Source organism: Mustelus asterias, unplaced genomic scaffold (assembly GCF_964213995.1).
Source record: "Mustelus asterias unplaced genomic scaffold, sMusAst1.hap1.1 HAP1_SCAFFOLD_642, whole genome shotgun sequence".
In the NCBI taxonomy this organism is placed as follows: domain Eukaryota; kingdom Metazoa; phylum Chordata; class Chondrichthyes; order Carcharhiniformes; family Triakidae; genus Mustelus; species Mustelus asterias.
This window is the reverse complement of record NW_027590591.1, coordinates 34,795-52,379: the sequence shown is the minus strand read 5'-3', so window position 1 is coordinate 52,379 and position 17,585 is coordinate 34,795. Positions and strand designations below refer to the sequence as shown.

The following is a 17,585-nucleotide window of genomic DNA, read 5'->3' as shown; positions in this document are numbered from 1 at the left end:
AGCCCTCCACCTCATCCACTACTCCACCAATCTTGGTGTCATCAGCAAATTTACTGATCCACCCTTCAGCCCCCTCCTCTAAGTCATTAATAAAAATCACAAAGAGCAGAGGACCAAGCACTGATCCCTGTGGCTCTCCGCTGGCAACCTGCCTCCAGTCCGAAAATTTTCCATCCACCACCACCCTCTGTCTTCGATCAGATAGCCAGTTACCTATCCAATCGGCCAACTTTCCCTCTATCCCACACCTCCTCACTTTCATCATAAGCCGACCATGGGGGACCTTATCAAACGCCTTACTAAAATCCATGTATATGACATCAACTGCCCTACCTTCATCAACACACTTAGTTACCTCCTCAAAAATGTTATCCTTCCTACCTACAGAAATAAGAAAGCGATAAAGAAAGGAAGGATAGACTATGAAGCTAGGCTAGCAATTAATATAAAAAATGATAGTAAAAGTTTTTATAAATATATAAAAAGGAATAGAGTGGCTAGAGTGAATGTTGGACCCTTGGAGGACGAGAGGGGGGAGTTAATAGTGGGAAATGAGTATATGGCTGAGTCTTTAAATAAGTTTTTTGTGTCGGTCTTCACGGTGGAGGACACAAATAGTTTGCCAAATATTAACGATAGAGGGTTGGCAGCAGGAGAAATACTTAATACAATTAATGTTACCAGAGAGGCAGTGCTGGGTAGACTAATGGGACTGAAGGTGGACAAGTCCCCGGGTCCGGATGGAATGCATCCCAGGGTATTGAAAGAAATGTCAGAGGTAATAGTGGATGCGTTAGTGATTATTTATCAAAACTCGTTGCATTCTGGGGTAGTGCCGGTTGATTGGAAAACGACTAATGTTACGCCGCTGTTTAAAAAAGGAAGGAGACAAAAGGCGGGTAACTATAGGCCGGTCAGCTTAACGTCTGTAGTAGGGAAAATGCTGGAATCCATTATTAAAGAGGAGATAGCAGGGCATCTGGATAGAAATGGTTCGATCAATCAGACGCAGCATGGATTCATGAGGGGAAAGTCGTGCTTGACGAACATGTTGGATTTTTATGAAGATGTGACTAGGGCGGTTGATGGAGGAGAACCGGTGGATGCGGTGTTTTTGGATTTCCAAAAGGCGTTTGATAAGGTGCCCCATAAAAGGCTGCTGAAGAAGATTAGGGCACACGGAGTTGGGGGTAGTGTGTTAAAGTGGATTGGGGACTGGCTATCCGACAGGAAGCAAAGAGTCGGAATAAATGGGTGTTTTTCCGGTTGGAGGAAGGTAACTAGTGGCGTGCCGCAGGGATCGGTACTCGGGCCGCAACTGTTTACCATTTATATAGATGATCTGGAGGAGGGGACAGAGTGTAGGGTAATGAAGTTTGCAGACGACACAAAGATAAGTGGAAAAGTGAATCGTGTGGAGGACGGAGAAGATCTGCAGAGAGATTTGGACAGGCTGAGTGAGTGGGCGAGGATGTGGCAAATGGAGTATAACGTTGAGAAATGCGAGGTTATACACTTTGGAGGAAATAATAACAAATGGGATTATTATCTCAATGGAAACAAATTAAATCATGCTACCGTGCAAAGGGACCTGGGGGTCCTTGTGCATGAGACGCAAAAGCCCAGTCTGCAGGTACAACAGGTGATCAAGAAGGCAAATGGGATGTTGGCCTATATTGCGAAGGGGATAGAATATAAAAGCAGGGATGTCTTGATGCACCTGTACAGGGCATTGGTGAGGCCGCAGCTGGAATACTGTGTGCAGTATTGGTCCCCTTATATGAGGAAGGATATATTGGCATTGGAGGGAGTGCAGAGAAGGTTCACCAGGTTGATACCGGAGATGAGGGGTTTGGATTATGAGGAGAGGCTGAGGAGATTGGGTTTGTACTCGTTGGAGTTTAGAAGGATGAGGGGGGATCTTATGGAGACTTATAAGATAATGCGGGGGCTGGATAGGGTGGAGGCGGAGAGATTCTTTCCACTTAGTAAGGAAGATAAAACTAGAGGACACAGCCTCAAAATAAAGGGGGGTCGGTTTAAGACAGAGTTGAGGAGGAACTTCTTCTCCCAGAGGGTGGTGAATCTCTGGAATTCTCTGCCCACTGAGGTGGTGGAGGCTACCTCGCTGAATATGTTTAAAGCGCGGATGGATGGATTCCTGATCGGTAAGGGAATTAAGGGTTATGGGGATCAGACGGGTAAGTGGTACTGATCCACGTCAGATCAGCCATGATCTTATTGAATGGCGGGGCAGGCTCGAGGGGCTAGATGGCCTACTCCTGCTCCTATTTCTCATGTTCTTATGTTCTTATGTACCCTTCTTAAATAACGGGACCACATTAGCTATCCTCCAATCCTGTACTCTGTCTCGACATTGTTTGAGATCTGACCCAGTATGGTGGTGTCGCCAGCAAACTTGAAAATGGCGCTGGAGGAGAATTTGACCACGCAGTCATAGGTGTATAAGGAGTATAGTAGGGGGATGAGGACACAGCCTTGTGGGGCACCGGTGTTGAGAATGATCGTGGAGGAGGTGTTGTTTCCTGTCCTTATTGATTGTGGTCGGTGGGTTAGGAAGTTCAGGATCCAGTCGCAGAGGGAGGAGCCGAGGCCCAGGCCAGGGAGTTTGGAGATGGGTTTCGTGGGAATAATGGTGTTGAAGGCTGAGCTGTAGTCAATGAAAAGGAGTCTGACATAGGTGTCTTTGTTATTTAGGTGTTCCAGGGTTGAGTTCAGGGCCAGGGAGATGGCATCTGCTGTGGACCTTTGCGGCAGTCCACAGCTCCCTGTGATTTGGATTGACAAGTGTCAAGTAACATTCGCACCACAAAAGTACCAGACAATGGCCCTCTTCAACAAGAGAGGATCGAACCATTGCCCCTTGACAAGCATAGGGACCAAGGGGGATATCTGTGGGTGGAGCCAGAGGACATTGGTAGAATGTTGAACGAATACTTCACATCCGCCTTCATTCAAGTGAATGGGGACAGTGATAGAATTCAGGGAGAGAGACTGTGAGGTTCTGGAACAAATTGACAGAGGGGAGGACAAGGTATTAGTGTGTTGGCAGCCTTAAAAGTGGATAGATCTCCAGGTCTGGATGAATTGTGCCCTAGGCTGCTGCGGGAGGCAAGAGAGGAGATTGCAGGGGCTCTGACCCAAATTTCCAATTCCTCTCTGGCCACGGGGGAGGTGCCAGACGACTGGAGAACAGCTAATGCGGTTCTGCTATTTAAAGAGGGATGTACAGACAAACCAAGGAACTACAGACCAGTGAGTCTCACGTCAGTGGTAGGAAACTATTGGAGAAACTTCTAAAGGAGAGCATCTATCTCCACTTGGAGAGGCAACGCTTGATCAGGGATCGTCAGCATGGCTTCGTCAGAGGGAGGTCATGCCGAACAAATTTGATTGAATTTTTTGAAGAGGTGACCAAGTGTGTAGACAAGGTTAGTGCGGCCGATATAATGTATATGGATTTCGGCAAAGCCCTTGACAAGGTCCCACATGGGAGACTTGTAAGGAAGGTAAATTCACATGGGATGCAGGGTAATTTGATAAAGTGGATTCAAAATTGGTTGAGTTGTAGGCGACAGACGGTGATGACAGAAGGCTGCTTTAGTGACTGGAAGCGTCCAGTGGTATACCATAGGGATCTGTGCTGGATCCCCTATTGTTCATCATTTAGAGAAATGACATTGATGACTATGTGGGGGGGTAGGATTAGCAAGTTTGTGGATGACAAAGATTGGCCGGGTGGTTAACAGTGAGTGTCTTGGGCTACAAAAAGATACAGACGGAATGGTCAAATGGGCAGATAAGTGTCAGATGGAATTTAACCCTGGAAAGTGTGAGGTGATACACTTTGGAAGGAATAATTTGACAAGGAAGAACTCAATGAATGGTAGGACACTAGGAAGTTCTGTGGAGCAAAGGGACCTTGGCGTCTTTGTCCACAGATCTCTGAAGATGGAAGAGCATGTCAGTAGGGTGGTGAAAAGGGCAAATGGGATACTTGTCTTTTTCAATTGAGGCATAGATTACAAAAGTAGGGAAGTCATGTTGGAGATGGATAGAACTTTGGTGAGGTCACAGCTGGAGCACTGTGTGCAGTTCTGGTCACCACATTATAGGAAGGATGTGATTGCACTGGAGGGGGTGCAGAGGAGATTGACCAGGATGCTGCCTGGGATGGAGCATTTCAGTTATGAAGAGAGGTTGGATAGACTTGGTTTGTTTTCTCTGGAGCAGAGAAGACTGAGGGGTGACCTGATCGAGGTGTACAAGATTATGAGGGGCATCGACAGAGTGGATAAAGAACAGCTGTTCCCCTTAGTTGAAGGGTCAGTCACGAGGGGGACATCGGTTCAAGGTGAGGGGCAGGAGGTTTAGGGGGGATGTGAGGAAAAGCTTTTTTACCCAGAGGGTGGTGAGGGTCTGGAATGCGCTGCCTGGGAGGGTGGAGGAGGCGGGAGGCCTCACATCCTTTAAAAAGTACCTGGATGAACACTTGGCACATCATAACATTCAGGGCTCTGGGCCAAGAGCTGGCAGATGGGGTTAGGTGGGAGTTCAGGTGTTTCTAATGTGTCAGTGCAGACTCGATGGGCTGAAGGGCCTCTTCTGCGCTGTGAGATTCTGCGATTTTGTGACATTCGGTGGCTTTACCATCGTTGAATCCCCCATTATCAACATTTACCATTGAGCAGAAACTGAACTGGACCCAGCCAGTTAGAGAGAATCTAACCATCTCCCCATGACATTCCATGGCATTCCCATCATTGAATCCCCCACTGTCAACATCCTGGGGGTTGCCATTGACCAGAAACTGAACTGGACCAGCCATATAAATACTCTGGCTACAAGAGCAGGTCAGAGGCTGGGAATCCTGCAGTGAGTAACTCACCTCCTGACCTCCAGTTGGCGGGAGTGACTTTGGTGGGGGCCTTGCTCTTCATTCACTCCCCCGCTCAACGAGGGAAAGGTGCATGCTGCAGGGACACCACAGGAGGGGAGAAGGGGGAGGGGGCATTTAAAAAAAAACATTTGTTCGTACAAGTGTTAATCTTGACTGTCTTTGGTTCATCTTCCCGCAGGCACTCCAGAGTTCATGGCTCCAGAAATGTATGAAGAGCATTACGACGAATCAGTTGATGTTTATGCCTTTGGCATGTGCATGTTGGAGATGGCTACCTCAGAATACCCTTACTCAGAGTGTCAGAATGCTGCCCAGATATATCGCAAAGTAACCAGCGTAAGTGTGAAATGGGACGGTGCTGTGGCACAGTGGTTAGCTCTGCTGCGACACAGCGCCAGGGACCCGGGTTCGATTCCTGGCTTGGGTCACTGCCTGTGCGGGGGAACAGACAGTGACCCAAGGTCGGAATTGAAAATTGTGACTTTTAAGGGGCGTCTTGACAAATACATGAATAGGATGGGAATAGGATGGGAATAGAGGGGTATGGTCCCTGGAAGGGTGAACTCAAGCAGCATGGTCGGTGCAGGCTTGGAGGGCCGAAGGGCCTGTTCCTGTGCTGTAATTTTCTTTGTTCTTTGGTCAAGCGCTATAAATTGTGACTCAGACTTTGCATTGCTGAGAGATCCCTGCGAAAGCAACCAGGATAGATCTAATTTCTCTGGCACCTTCTTCAATAAAATCTTTACTTGCTGGAAACTCTCAGATTCGAGTGTGGTTACTTTCTTTCACCACGGTCCACTCCAATCTGCCAGTGTGCCCTCCCCCTTCCTTTCCCTCTCAGCCACGCAAGGCACATTTAAGTTATGAAGAGAGGTTGGATAGGCTTGGGTTGTTCTCGTTGGAGCAGAGAAGATTGAGGGGCGACCTGATCGAGGTGTACAAGATTATGAGGGTCATGGACAGGGTGGATAAGGAGCATCTGTTCCCCTTAGTTGAAGGGTCAGTCACAAGGGGACATAGGTTCAAGGTGAGGGGCAGGAGGTTTAGGGGGGATGTGAGGAAACGCTTTTTACCCAGAAGGTGGTGAGGGTCTGGAATGCGCTGCCTGGGAGGATGGTAGAGGCGGGTTGCCTCACATCCTTTAAAAAGTACCTGGATGAGCACTTGGCACATCATAACATTCAGGGCAATGGGCCAAGTGCTGGCAGATGGGGTTAGGTGGGAGTTCAGGTGTTCCTAATGTGTCAGTGCAGACTCGATGGGCCGAAGGGCCTCTTCTGCATTGTATGATTCGATGATTCTAAGTTGTGTCATTGGATGCAGGTTCACTGGTGCCCTCCTGTACCCCCTTATTGCTGTGTGTTGGGCATCACTGTAAAGCTGACTCCAGTCCTTGCCCGCTAAGCATGTGGGGCCCTCTCCAATCTCACTGGCCAGGACTCGGGCACCGGGACCCCTTACTTGATTACTCCCTCCATCTTTCCAAACTCAGAGATGCTGAGATGATGGCCCCGCGGTATCATCACCAGACTGTTAATCCAGAAACTTGGCTGACCTTCTGGAGTTCGAATCCCGCCACGACAGATGGTGGAATTTGAATTCAATAAAAATAATCTGGAATTAAGAATCTACTGATGACCATGAAACCATTGTCGATTGTCGGAAAAACCCATCTGGTTCACTAATGTCCTTTAGGGAAGGAAATCTGCCGTCCTTACCTGGTCTGGCCTACATGTGACTCCAGACTCTCAGAAATGTGGTTGACTCTCAACTGCCCTCCTAACAAGGGCAACTAGGGATGGGCAATAAATGCTGGCCAGTCAGCAACGCCCATGTCCCACAAATGAATAAAGAAAAGGCCAGTTGTGGCTTCAGCACTGCCCACGGCTTCACCAGCGCAGACCAGGAATGGGACATCAAAGCTTTATTCCTCACTGTTGGTCCAAAATGCTGGACTGTTTGCGCCACTTTTGTTTCTGTTTGGTTTTGTGAATGGCACTAGGTGGGTCCCATAGTTCACAGGAAATGGGACTTTCTTTGGTGCCGTCTCAAAGTCATGTTGGCACTGTTCTCCCAGGAGAGGAGAAGGCTGAGAGGGGATTTGACCGTGGTGTCTGAAATCACGAGGAGGGTCTGGGACAGAGGGAGAGGAACTGTTCCCATTGGCAGAAAGATTGGGAACCAGAGAGAGACACATTGAAGGCGATTGACCAAAGAAGCAGTGGCGACACAGGGAGAAACATTTTCTCACAGCGAGTGGTTAGGAGCTGCAATGTGCTGCCAAAGAGAGTGGGGGAGGAAGGATCAGTCCACGGTTTCCAGAGTGAATTGGATTCTTATCTAAAAGGGATGAATGGTGCAGGGTTACGGGGTGAAGGTCGGGGAATGGCATCAGATGAACTACTACTTCAGAGAGAGACAGCACAGATACAATGGGCCAAATGGCCTCTGTTGGAACTTTGTTTATTCTCTATCTGGTGATGCTGGGTGCCGAGGATTAGAGCATGGGGTGTGTGTGGAGGGGGTGTGTAATCCTTGCCGGATGATGTTTGCGAAATGCTGAGGTGCCTTCTGTAACCCTGGCCTTCTGTGGTCCTATCCTAGGGCATTAAACCAGCAAGCTTCAACAAAGTGAGCGATCCAGAAATCAAAGAAATCATCGAAGGATGCATTCAGCAGAACAAAACGGAAAGGTGGGATTTTGTCATTTTCCCTCAGGTGGTTGTCTCCCCTCAGGCACTCCCCTCCCCACCCCCTCGGGTGCTCTCAACCCCCCCCCCCCCCCTCCCCCCCTCGGGTGCTCTCATCCCCACCCCCCTCGGGTGCTCTCATCCCCACCCCCCTCGGGTGCTCTCATCCCCACCCCCCTCGGGTGCTCTCATCCCCACCCCCCTCGGGTGCTCTCATCCCCACCCCCCTCGGGTGCTCTCATCCCCACCCCCCTCGGGTGCTCTCATCCCCACCCCCCTCGGGTGCTCTCATCCCCACACCCCTCGGGTGCTCTCAACCCCCCCCCCCCCCTTGGGTGCTCTCATCCCCCCCGCCTTGGGTGTTCTCCCCTCCCCCTTCAGGTGCTCTGCCACCCCCCCCACCCCACCCCCCAAGATGCTCTCCCCTTACCCCCTTGGCTCAGGTGCCCCCCCCCCCCCCCCCCCCCCCACCCCCCCCACCGAGTGCTCCCTCCCCCCCGCCCCCCACTCGGGTGCTCTCTCTCCCCTCCCTCCCCCTTTGGGTGCTCTCTCCCCCGCCTCCCCTTGGACGCCCCCGCCTCCCCTTGGGCGCCCCTGCCCCATCGGGTGTTCTCCCCCCATGTACCCCCCCCGCCCCCACGGGCACCCCCGCCCCGCCCCCACGGGCGCCCCCGCCCCGCCCCCACGGGCGCCCCCGCCCCCACGGGCACCCCCGCCCCGCCCCCACGGGCGCCCCCGCCCCCCAATTGGTAGAGGTTTCCAAAGATGCAGCACCCTCTGACAAAAGAAATTCCTCCCCATCCCAATCTTACGTGACCTGCCCCTTAATCTTTGTTACTATGTGTTCCCTAGTTTTGGATGCCCCCATCCCTTCCTAGCTCGGAAACCATTCTATCAATGTCTACCCTGGCTGGCCCTGGGCAGCACGGTGCCACTGTGGTTAGTACTGCTGCCGCAAAGTGCCAAAAACCCAGGTTTGATTCCAGCCTTGGTTAACTGTGCGGAGTTTGCATATTCTCCCAGATGTCCGCGTGGGTTTCCTTCTGGGTGCTCCAGTTTCGTCTCATAGTCCAATGACGTGTAGATTGGCCGTGGTAAGTTGCCCCATAGTGTCCAAGGGTGTGCAGGTTAGGGGGCTTTAGCAGGGTAGATATATGGGGTTACATGGATAGGGCCTGCGTGGGATGCTCTGTCGGAGAGTCGGTGCAGACTCGATGGGCGGAATGGCCTCTTTCTGCACTTTCGGGATTCTATGATTCTGAGAGAATTTTGTAAGTTTCAATGAGATTACCCTCGTTCTTCGAAACGCAAGAGAGAGCACAGGCCCAGTTTCCTGACTATCTCTTCAGAAGACAGTCACGCCATCCCAGGGATTAGCTTGGTGAGTCTGGGTTCCACTCCCTCTATGACAAGCACATCCTCCTTTAGATAAGGAGACCAAAACTGTGTACAATTCTCTGCCAGAGTTGTTCTTGAGCCAAAGAGTATTTTCCCATTGAGCTGCGAACCTGTTATCCCCTTCAGTGCAGCTATCTTTTTAACCTGACCTGATACTTTTGGGTATGCGGCAGGAGGAAAACGGATTCTTATGTTTTTAAAGTGTTAAAATAACTACTTTGAGGCAAGGTGTATTATCCAAGTTGAAGGAAAGGAAGCGATCCCTTTTCTGTTTTTTGACATGATCGCAAAGCCTCACCAGCTCCAATCTAGGTCAGCGCCTGCAACCTAATCGGGCTGCATGGCAGAATATGAGCCGCTGCAAGAGGCAGGTGAGGAGAGATGACAAAGCCTTGGCTTGCAGCTCGCTTTCCACAGCTGCTGACACTGTCATCGTGTACCTGTGGAAAAGGTGACCCTCTCCAAGTGCTTACGTCAAAGCACAGCCAAGACAAAGCCCAACAAACATTCGCTCCATTCACCACCGACGCACAGCAGCAGCCGTGTGTACCATCTACAAGATGCACTGTAGCAACTCACCAAGGCTCCTTACGCAGCACCTTCCAAACCCACGATATAGGAAGATATTAATTTGGAGCAGAAGTAGGCATTTCAGCCCTTTGAGCCCACTCTGCCATTCAATCAGATCATGGCTGATCTCCCTGGTCTCAAATTCACCTCCCCACCTGTTCCCCATATCCCTTTAACCCACTTTTAAATCTGTCCATCTCCTTCCTGAAACCATTTCATGATTCGGACTCCACCGCGCGATGGGGCAGCAAGTTCCACAAATTCACCACCCTCTGCGAGAAGTAGTTCCTCCTCATCTCAGTTTTAAATCTATCACTTCTCAAATTATTACTGTGAAGTCCTGTTCTAGATTGCCCCACAAGAGGAAACATTTGGTCTACATTTACTCTTATCAATCCCTTTTAGTATTTTATATACCTCGATCAGATCCCCTCTTATCCTCCTAAACTCCAGCGAGTACAAGCCCAAACTGTTTAATCTCTCCTCATACATCAACCCCTTCATCCCTGGAATCAACCTGGTGAACCTCCTCTGAACTGCCTCCAATGCCCCCACATTCTTCCTCAAATAAGGAGACCAAAACAAAATTATCTAGAAGGACAAGGCTGGCAGATACCCGAGCACACTGGCGATTCCCCTCTGAGCAACTTACCATCCGACCTTTGAACTATGTCAGCCTTTCCTTCACTGTCACTGGATCAAAATCCTGGGACTCCCTCCCTAGCAGCGTGTGGGTGTACCTACACCGCTGCAGCAGTTCAAGAAGGTGGTCATCGTGGATACTGCGAATAAGCAGAACCTATCTTCAGACACGTACAAGATTATTTTGATGTTCCAAGGACAGTGCATCCATTGTTCGAATGGTATCTTTCTCCACTGGCCCATGACTGTGGTATTGCCCATAGAGAGAGCCTGACTGTGTGGGAGGACGTTTTAATCTGGGGTGGGGGGGAAATAAATACAAAGGTTGTCAAAAGTGCAAGAATACTTGCCTGGTTATGAGAGGATTCGATTGGGGAGTCTTGTCAGTTAACCAATGTGACCACCTTGGCAAAGTCCCAGGCTCATTTAAAGTGTTCACCAATATACAGAAATGGGGGCAGGAGATTTTCTTTCCTTTGGTCACCACTGATTAAAGGCAGAGTTTGAAGCTGCTGTGTTGGCGATACTGTCCACCTATGTTTCAACACTTTGTGCTTTTGCCTTTACCTGACCCCAAGTTTACTTACTGTTAAGTTCAAGGGCATTGGTGAGACCACATCTCGAACAGTATGCAGTTTTAGCCTCCTCATCTAAAGAAGGATGCACTTATCAGAGTGGAACCAAGGTTCACTAGGGACACCCCTGAGATGACGGGACTGTCTTCTGAGGAAGGGTGTGAATGCAGTGGAGGTGGTTTGGAGGAGGTTTATTAGACTGTTTTAAAGTTTATTAAATGTTTATTTATTAGTGTCACAAGTAGGCTTACATTAACATTGCAATGAAGTTGCAGTGAAAATCCCCTAGTCACCACACTCCGGCACCTGTTCAGGTATACTGAGAGAAAATGCACCTAGCCAGTACGTCTTTCGGACTGTGGGAGGAAACCGGTGCACCCGGAGGAAACCCATGCTGACACGGGGAAAACATGCAAACTCCACACCGACAGTCACCCAAGCAGGGAATTAAACCCAGGTCCCTGGCGCTGTGAGGCAGCAGTGCTTGCTACTGTGCCACCCCCACTGATATCTACAATGAGCGGGTCTTATGAGGAAAGGTTGAATGGACTGGGCTTGTTTCCATGGAGTGTGAAGAGTGAGGGGTGACTCGATTGAAGTTTATAACATCCTGAATGTTATTGATGAGGTGGACATGGAAAGAATGTTTCCTCTGGTGGGTGAGTCCAGAACTTGGAGGGGTGGGGGGGGCATTAAGGGTCGCCCTTTGCGGACAGAGATGAGGAGAGATTTTTTTCTGAGGTTTGTGTGACTTTGGAATTCTCTGCTTCAGAAGTTGGTGGTGGATGTGAGCGGTGGGGGGGGGGGTGGCATGTGGTGGTTGCTGAATATTTTTAAGGCGGAGGTAGATAGATTCTTGTTAGGCAAGGGAATTGAAGGTTCTCGGGGGTAGCTGGGAATGTGGAATTCGAAACGCAAACAGATCAGTCTTGAGCTTATCGAATGGCGGAGCAGACTCGAGGGGCGGGCCGAATGGCCTACTACTGCCCCTATTTCATGCATTGGTATGTCCACGTGCAAATTTGAGCTGTTGGATTTACAGCGTTACCCTTGCTTGTTTTCTAACACCGTCAGCTCAACTCAGCTGCTCAGCTGTGACCTGGTTCCCCACAGCGCCCCAACCTCCTCGCACATGTGAGCTCAGTGCCCCATCACAGACCTCCTTGCTCACCCCAGTCACCTCAGATGAATTGCAGACCTTTCCTGCTCGTCCAAGGACAGCAAGGGAACAAAGCACTCCTGCTGCCCAGCGTATGTTGGAAACAGTTGACAGGACCACACTGTCTGCCCTTTACCCAGGCATGCACATCCCCACAGCACACTTACAGAATTTGCCAAATTCACATTTGTCTGAACTCTTCCACCACTCACTCTCACTCACCCTCATTGCACAGGGGGCATTGAGACTGTGGGGCAAATAGTTGGAGCAGGCAGGCAGTGTCTCGTCCCCATTTTGTATGTCATTCACAGTGCAAAAACAGGCCATTCAGCTTGACTGGCCCATCCCGGTGTTTATGCTCCACATGAGCCCCCTCTTCATTTCAGCCTATCAGTTCTTTTCCTTTTTTCCTCCCTCTCTCAAATGTATATCCATCTTCGCCCTGAATGCATCTGTGCCATTTCCCTCAATTGACCTTTGTGGGAGTGAGTTTCAGATGAGGGGAGGCAATGGCTTGGTGGTATTATCGCTAGACTATTGTTATGAAGCGGAGGTTGATCCTCCCCCCACCCCTTCCCTTTCTGAGAACTAACATCTAACCACTCAAAGAGTACCTCGCCTCATAATCTGTCAAAAGTGTGTGAGAAGTGGTACGATCTGCTCTTCAGCAGCTTTTAGTGGTTAAATCAAAATAATTCCCTAACACTCTAAAGTCAACAAGTAACAATTTATTTATCTAACTAACAGTGAACAAATTTACTAAACTATTAACAAACCCAATAAAACATGGTTTGAATGGAATGCTGTTTAGATAAATACAATTCCCACTTATTAAACAAAAATAGAATTTAGTCGTTCTCTAAATTACAACCAAGTTTGGCATTTTCTGGAATATTCTGGGCTTTCTCTGTTGATTCTTCTGTCTGGAACTTCTGTCTTCTTTGGTACCTTTGCTTTTTAGATGTTGCTTTGAGCTGGGCAGATGGCAGTTGCTGTCTCAGTTATTGTCCCACTGCCTATTCTTTTATACCTGTGATGACATATTAACATCCCCCACAATAGGGTTGGTCCCAGGTTGCCGAAACCATCAAATTCAAATGTAATAGGTTGATGGTATCCAAGTGCCTAATTTAAACTGATGGGCTGAATTCAGAAACATTCAAATGCCTGAAGCCTGTTACCAAGGCAACCCTGCTGCTTGGCCTTTGATACAAATGTTTCAGTCTGTGTACTGGCACCATTTGCACCTGTATTTTTAACTCTAAGCACAGCAAGGATGCTACCTTTTTAAAGGGACCACGCAATACTTTCACCTCTTAGTATTTTACCATTTTTTAATAATTTTGCAAACATCAAATTCTAACATTCTACTCAACTTCGCAACACTATTAATCCAGAAACACAGCTAATGTTCTGGGGACCTGGGTTCGAATCCCACCACGGCAGATGGTGGAATTTGAATTCAATTTAAAAAATTTGAAATTAAGAATCTGCTGATGACCATGAAACCATTGTCGATTGTCGGAAAAACCCATCTGGGTCACTAATGTCCTTTAGGGAGGAAATCTGCTGTCCTTACCCGGTCTGGCCTACATGTGATTCCAGAGCCACAGCAATGTGGTTGACTCTCAACCACCCGCCAAGGGTAACCAGGGATGGGCAATAAATGCTGGTCGCCAGCGACGCTCGTGTCCCATGAATGAATAAAGAAAAAGATTCTCACCACTGTCTGGACATGCATTCTGCCCTCGTTTCCACACTGCCACGAAAACCTCTGTCCCCATTTGAATTTTTTTCCCCCATCCCTAGTTCCCTTGGAGGGCAGTTGAGAGTCAACCACATTGCTGTGGCTCTGGAGTCACATGTAGGCCAGACCAGGTAAGGACGGCAGATTTTCTTCCCTGAAGGGCATTAGTGAACCAGATGGGTTTTTCCGACAATCGGCAGTGGTTTCATGGTCATCAGTAGATTCTTAATTCCAGATATTTTTTATTGAATTCAAATTCCACCATCTGCTGTAGTGGGATTTGAACCTGGGTCCCCAGAACATTAGAATCTTAGAAACCCGACAGTACAGAAAGAGGCCTTTCGGCCCATTGAGTCTGCACCAACCACAATCCCACCCAGGCCCTATCCCCATATCCCTACATATTTACCCACTAATCTCTCTAACCTACGCATCTCAGGACACTAAGGGCAATTTTTTTAGCATGGCCAATCAACCTAACCCGCACATCTTTGGACTTTGGGAGGAAACCGGAACACCCGGAGGAAACCCACGCAGACACGAGGAGAATGTGTAAACTCCACACAGACAGTGACCCAAGCCGGGAATTGAACCCAGGTCCCTGGAGCTGTGAAGCAGCAGTGCTAACCACTGTGCTACCGTGCCGCCCAGCTGAGTTTCTGGATTAACAGTCTAGCAATAATACCATTAGGCCGTCACCTAGTTTATTTATTAATGTCACAAGTCGGCTTACATTAACACTGCAATGAAGTTACTGTGAAAATCCCCTAGTCGCCACACTCCAGCACCTATTCAGGTACACTGAGGGAGAATTTAGCACGGCCAATGCACCTAACCAGCATGTCTTTCGGACTGTGTGGAGTTGAGACCCTGGATTAGGTGGCAGAACAGGCTTGCCAGGACGCATGGCCTTTCCCTTCTGACTGCTTACCTTCTCGCACACAGGCTGGTAATAAAGGACCTGCTGAGCTACGCCTTTTTCGCAGAGGACACCGGTCTGCGCATCGAGCTGGCCAAGGAGGACAGCGGGCAGAACATCTCGCTCGCTCTGCGGGTCTGGGTGGAGGACCCCAAGAAGCTGAAGGGGAAGCACAAGGACAACGAGGCGATCGAGTTCAGTTTTGACCTGGAACATGACACCCCTGAAGAGGTGGCACAGGAAATGGCAAGTGTTCCACGCCAACCCCACCATGTGTTCTTCGATTTGATTTATTATTGTCATATGTATTAATATACCGTGAAATATATTATTTCTTGCGCACAATACAGACAAAACATACCGTACATAGTGGAGGAGGAAAGGAGAGAGTACAGAATGTAGTGTTACAGTCATAGGGGTGTAGCAAAAGATCAGCTTAATGCAAGGTTGGTCCGTTCAAATGTCTGACGGCAGCAGGGAAGAAGCTGTTCTTGAGTCGGTTGGTATGTGACCTCAGACTTTTGTATCTTTTTCCCGACGGAAGAAGGTGGAAGAGAGAATATCCTAACGTGTGTTGGCTGCTTTGCCGAGGCAGTGGGAAGTGCAGACAGACTCAATGGATGAGAGGCTGGTTTGCCTGATGCTCTGGGCTATGTTCAGGACCCTTTGTAGCTTCTTGCGGTGTTGGACAGAGCAGGAACCATACCAAGCTGTAATACAACCAGAAAGGATGCTTTCTATGGAGCATCTAAAAATTGGTGAGAGTCGTAGCTGACATGCCGAATTTCCTTAGCCTCCTGAGAAAGTAGAGGCGTTGGTGGGCTTTAGAACCATAGAAATTTACAGCTCAGAAACAGGCCTTTTGGCCCTTCTTGTCTGTGCCGAACCATTTTTTGCCTAGTCCCACTGACCTGCACTTGGACCATATCCCTCCACACCGCTCTCATCCATGAACCCGTCCAAGTTTTTCTTAAATGTTAAAAGTGACCCCGCATTTACCACTTTATCCGGCAGCTCATTCCACACTCCCACCACTCTCTGCGTGAAGAAGCCCCCCCTAATATTCCCTTTAAACTTTTCTCCTTTCACCCTTAACCCATGCCCTCTGGTTTTTTTCTCCCCTAGCCTCAGCGGAAAAAGCCTGCTTGCATTCACTCTATCTATACCCATCAAAATCTTATACACCTCCAATCTCCCCTCAATCTTCTACGCTCCAGGGAATGAAGTCCCAACCTCTTCATTCTCTCTCTGTAACTCAGCTTCTCAAGTCCCGGCAACATCCTTGTGAACCTTCTCTGCACTCTTTCAAACTTATTTACATCCTTCCTGTAACTAGGTGACCAAAACTGTACACAATACTCCAAATTCGGCCTCACCAATGGCTTATATAACCTTACCATAACACTCCAACTTTTATACTCGATACTCCGATTTATAAAGGCCAATGTACCAAAGGCACTCTTTACGACCCTATCCACCTGTGACGTTGCTTTTAGGGAATTCTGTACCTGTATTCCCAGATCCCTCTGTTCAACTGCACTCTTCAGAGTCCTACCATTTACCCTGTACGTTCTACTTTGGTTTGTCCTTCCAATGTGCAATATCTCAGACTTGTCTGCGTTAAATTCCATTTGCCATTTTTCAGCCCATTTTTCTAGTTGGTCCAAATCCCTCTGCAAGCTTTGAAAACCTTCCTCACTGTCCACTACACCTCCAATCTTTGTACCATCAGCAAACTTGCTGATCCAATTTACCACATTATCATCCAGATCATTGATATAGGTGACAAACAACAATGGACCCAACACCGATCCCTGCGGCACACCACTAGTCACAGGCCTCCACTCAGAGAAGCAACATAACCTCGCTGTTCTTAACTATAGCGTCAGGAGGGGCCAGGACAGATTGTTGGTGATCTGGACACCGAGAAACGTGAAGCTCTCGACCGTTCCACCTAATCCCAGTTGATGTAGAGAGAGGCATGTCCACCACGAGGCTTCCTGAAGTCGATGACTATCTCCTTTATTTTACTGACATTACTGACATTTGTCCACAGATGCTGGGTTTCCAACCCTCCCCCGTCGGCAGATAGGTGATGTGGAGTTCATTGAGCCACCCTCCAGGGCTTGAGCTAGTTCTCCAGGTTGATGCTCCCTCAGTGCTGCATTGCCATGGGTCACCCCTGCAGGAATTAACCCCTCTGTTCCATTGCTTCACACAGATGTTAAGAACTGGGAGTTTTTCCCAGGTCCTGGCCAGTGTTCCTTTCTTAACTGACAAGGACTGGGTGTCCTTGTGCAAGAATCACAAGGAGTTGGTTTGCTGGTGCAGCAGGTAATTAAGAAAGCTGGAGGGATGGAGTTTGAAAACAGCGAGGTTATGTTGCAGCTGTATAAGGTGCTGGATTTAGGACTGAGTTGAGGAGGAACTTCTTCACACAAAGGGTTGTGAATCTGTGGAATTCCCTGCCCAGTGAAGCAGTTGAGGCTACCTCATTGAATGTTTTTAAGGCAAGGATAGATAGATTTTTGAACAGTAAAGGAATTAAGGGTTATGGTGAGCGGGCGGGTAAGTGGAGCTGAGTTCACGAAAAGATCAACCATGATCTTATTGAATGGTGGAGCAGGCTCGAGAGGCCAGATGGCCGACTCCTGCTCCTTCTTATCCCCAAAAACTGTGGGTGCCCTTCCTGGCTGTCAACGTGGTGTTGCCAGCTAGTCTGTCTGCATCACAAGTACACATGCACTTTAATTGTTTTAAATTCATTCTTTCGTTTGCGCATTGGCGGCCAGCCCAGCATTTGTTACCCATCCCTAATTGCCCCTTGATTGCTCTCGCTAAGGCCATTAGAATTAATGAGAAGAATTAACCGCATTGCTGTGGCTCTGGAGTCACATGTAGGCCAGACTGGGGAAGGACGGCAGATTTCCTTCCCCAAAGGGGCATCAGTGACGCAGGGGGGGT

General features: G+C 48.8%; 1 protein-coding gene across 1 annotated transcript in view; it reads left to right on the top strand.

The window, feature by feature from the left end:
- LOC144487196 (serine/threonine-protein kinase WNK2-like) overlaps window positions 1-17,585 on the top strand; it is a gene marked incomplete at its 3' end in the record, with an annotated part of 124,144 nt that overhangs the window by 76,362 nt on the left and 30,197 nt on the right. The window contains exons 5-7 of the mRNA XM_078205250.1: window positions 5,100-5,257; window positions 7,526-7,614; window positions 14,648-14,867. Of these exons, the coding sequence (XP_078061376.1) occupies window positions 5,100-5,257; window positions 7,526-7,614; window positions 14,648-14,867 (467 nt within the window). The remainder of the gene's footprint in view (window positions 1-5,099; window positions 5,258-7,525; window positions 7,615-14,647; window positions 14,868-17,585) is intronic.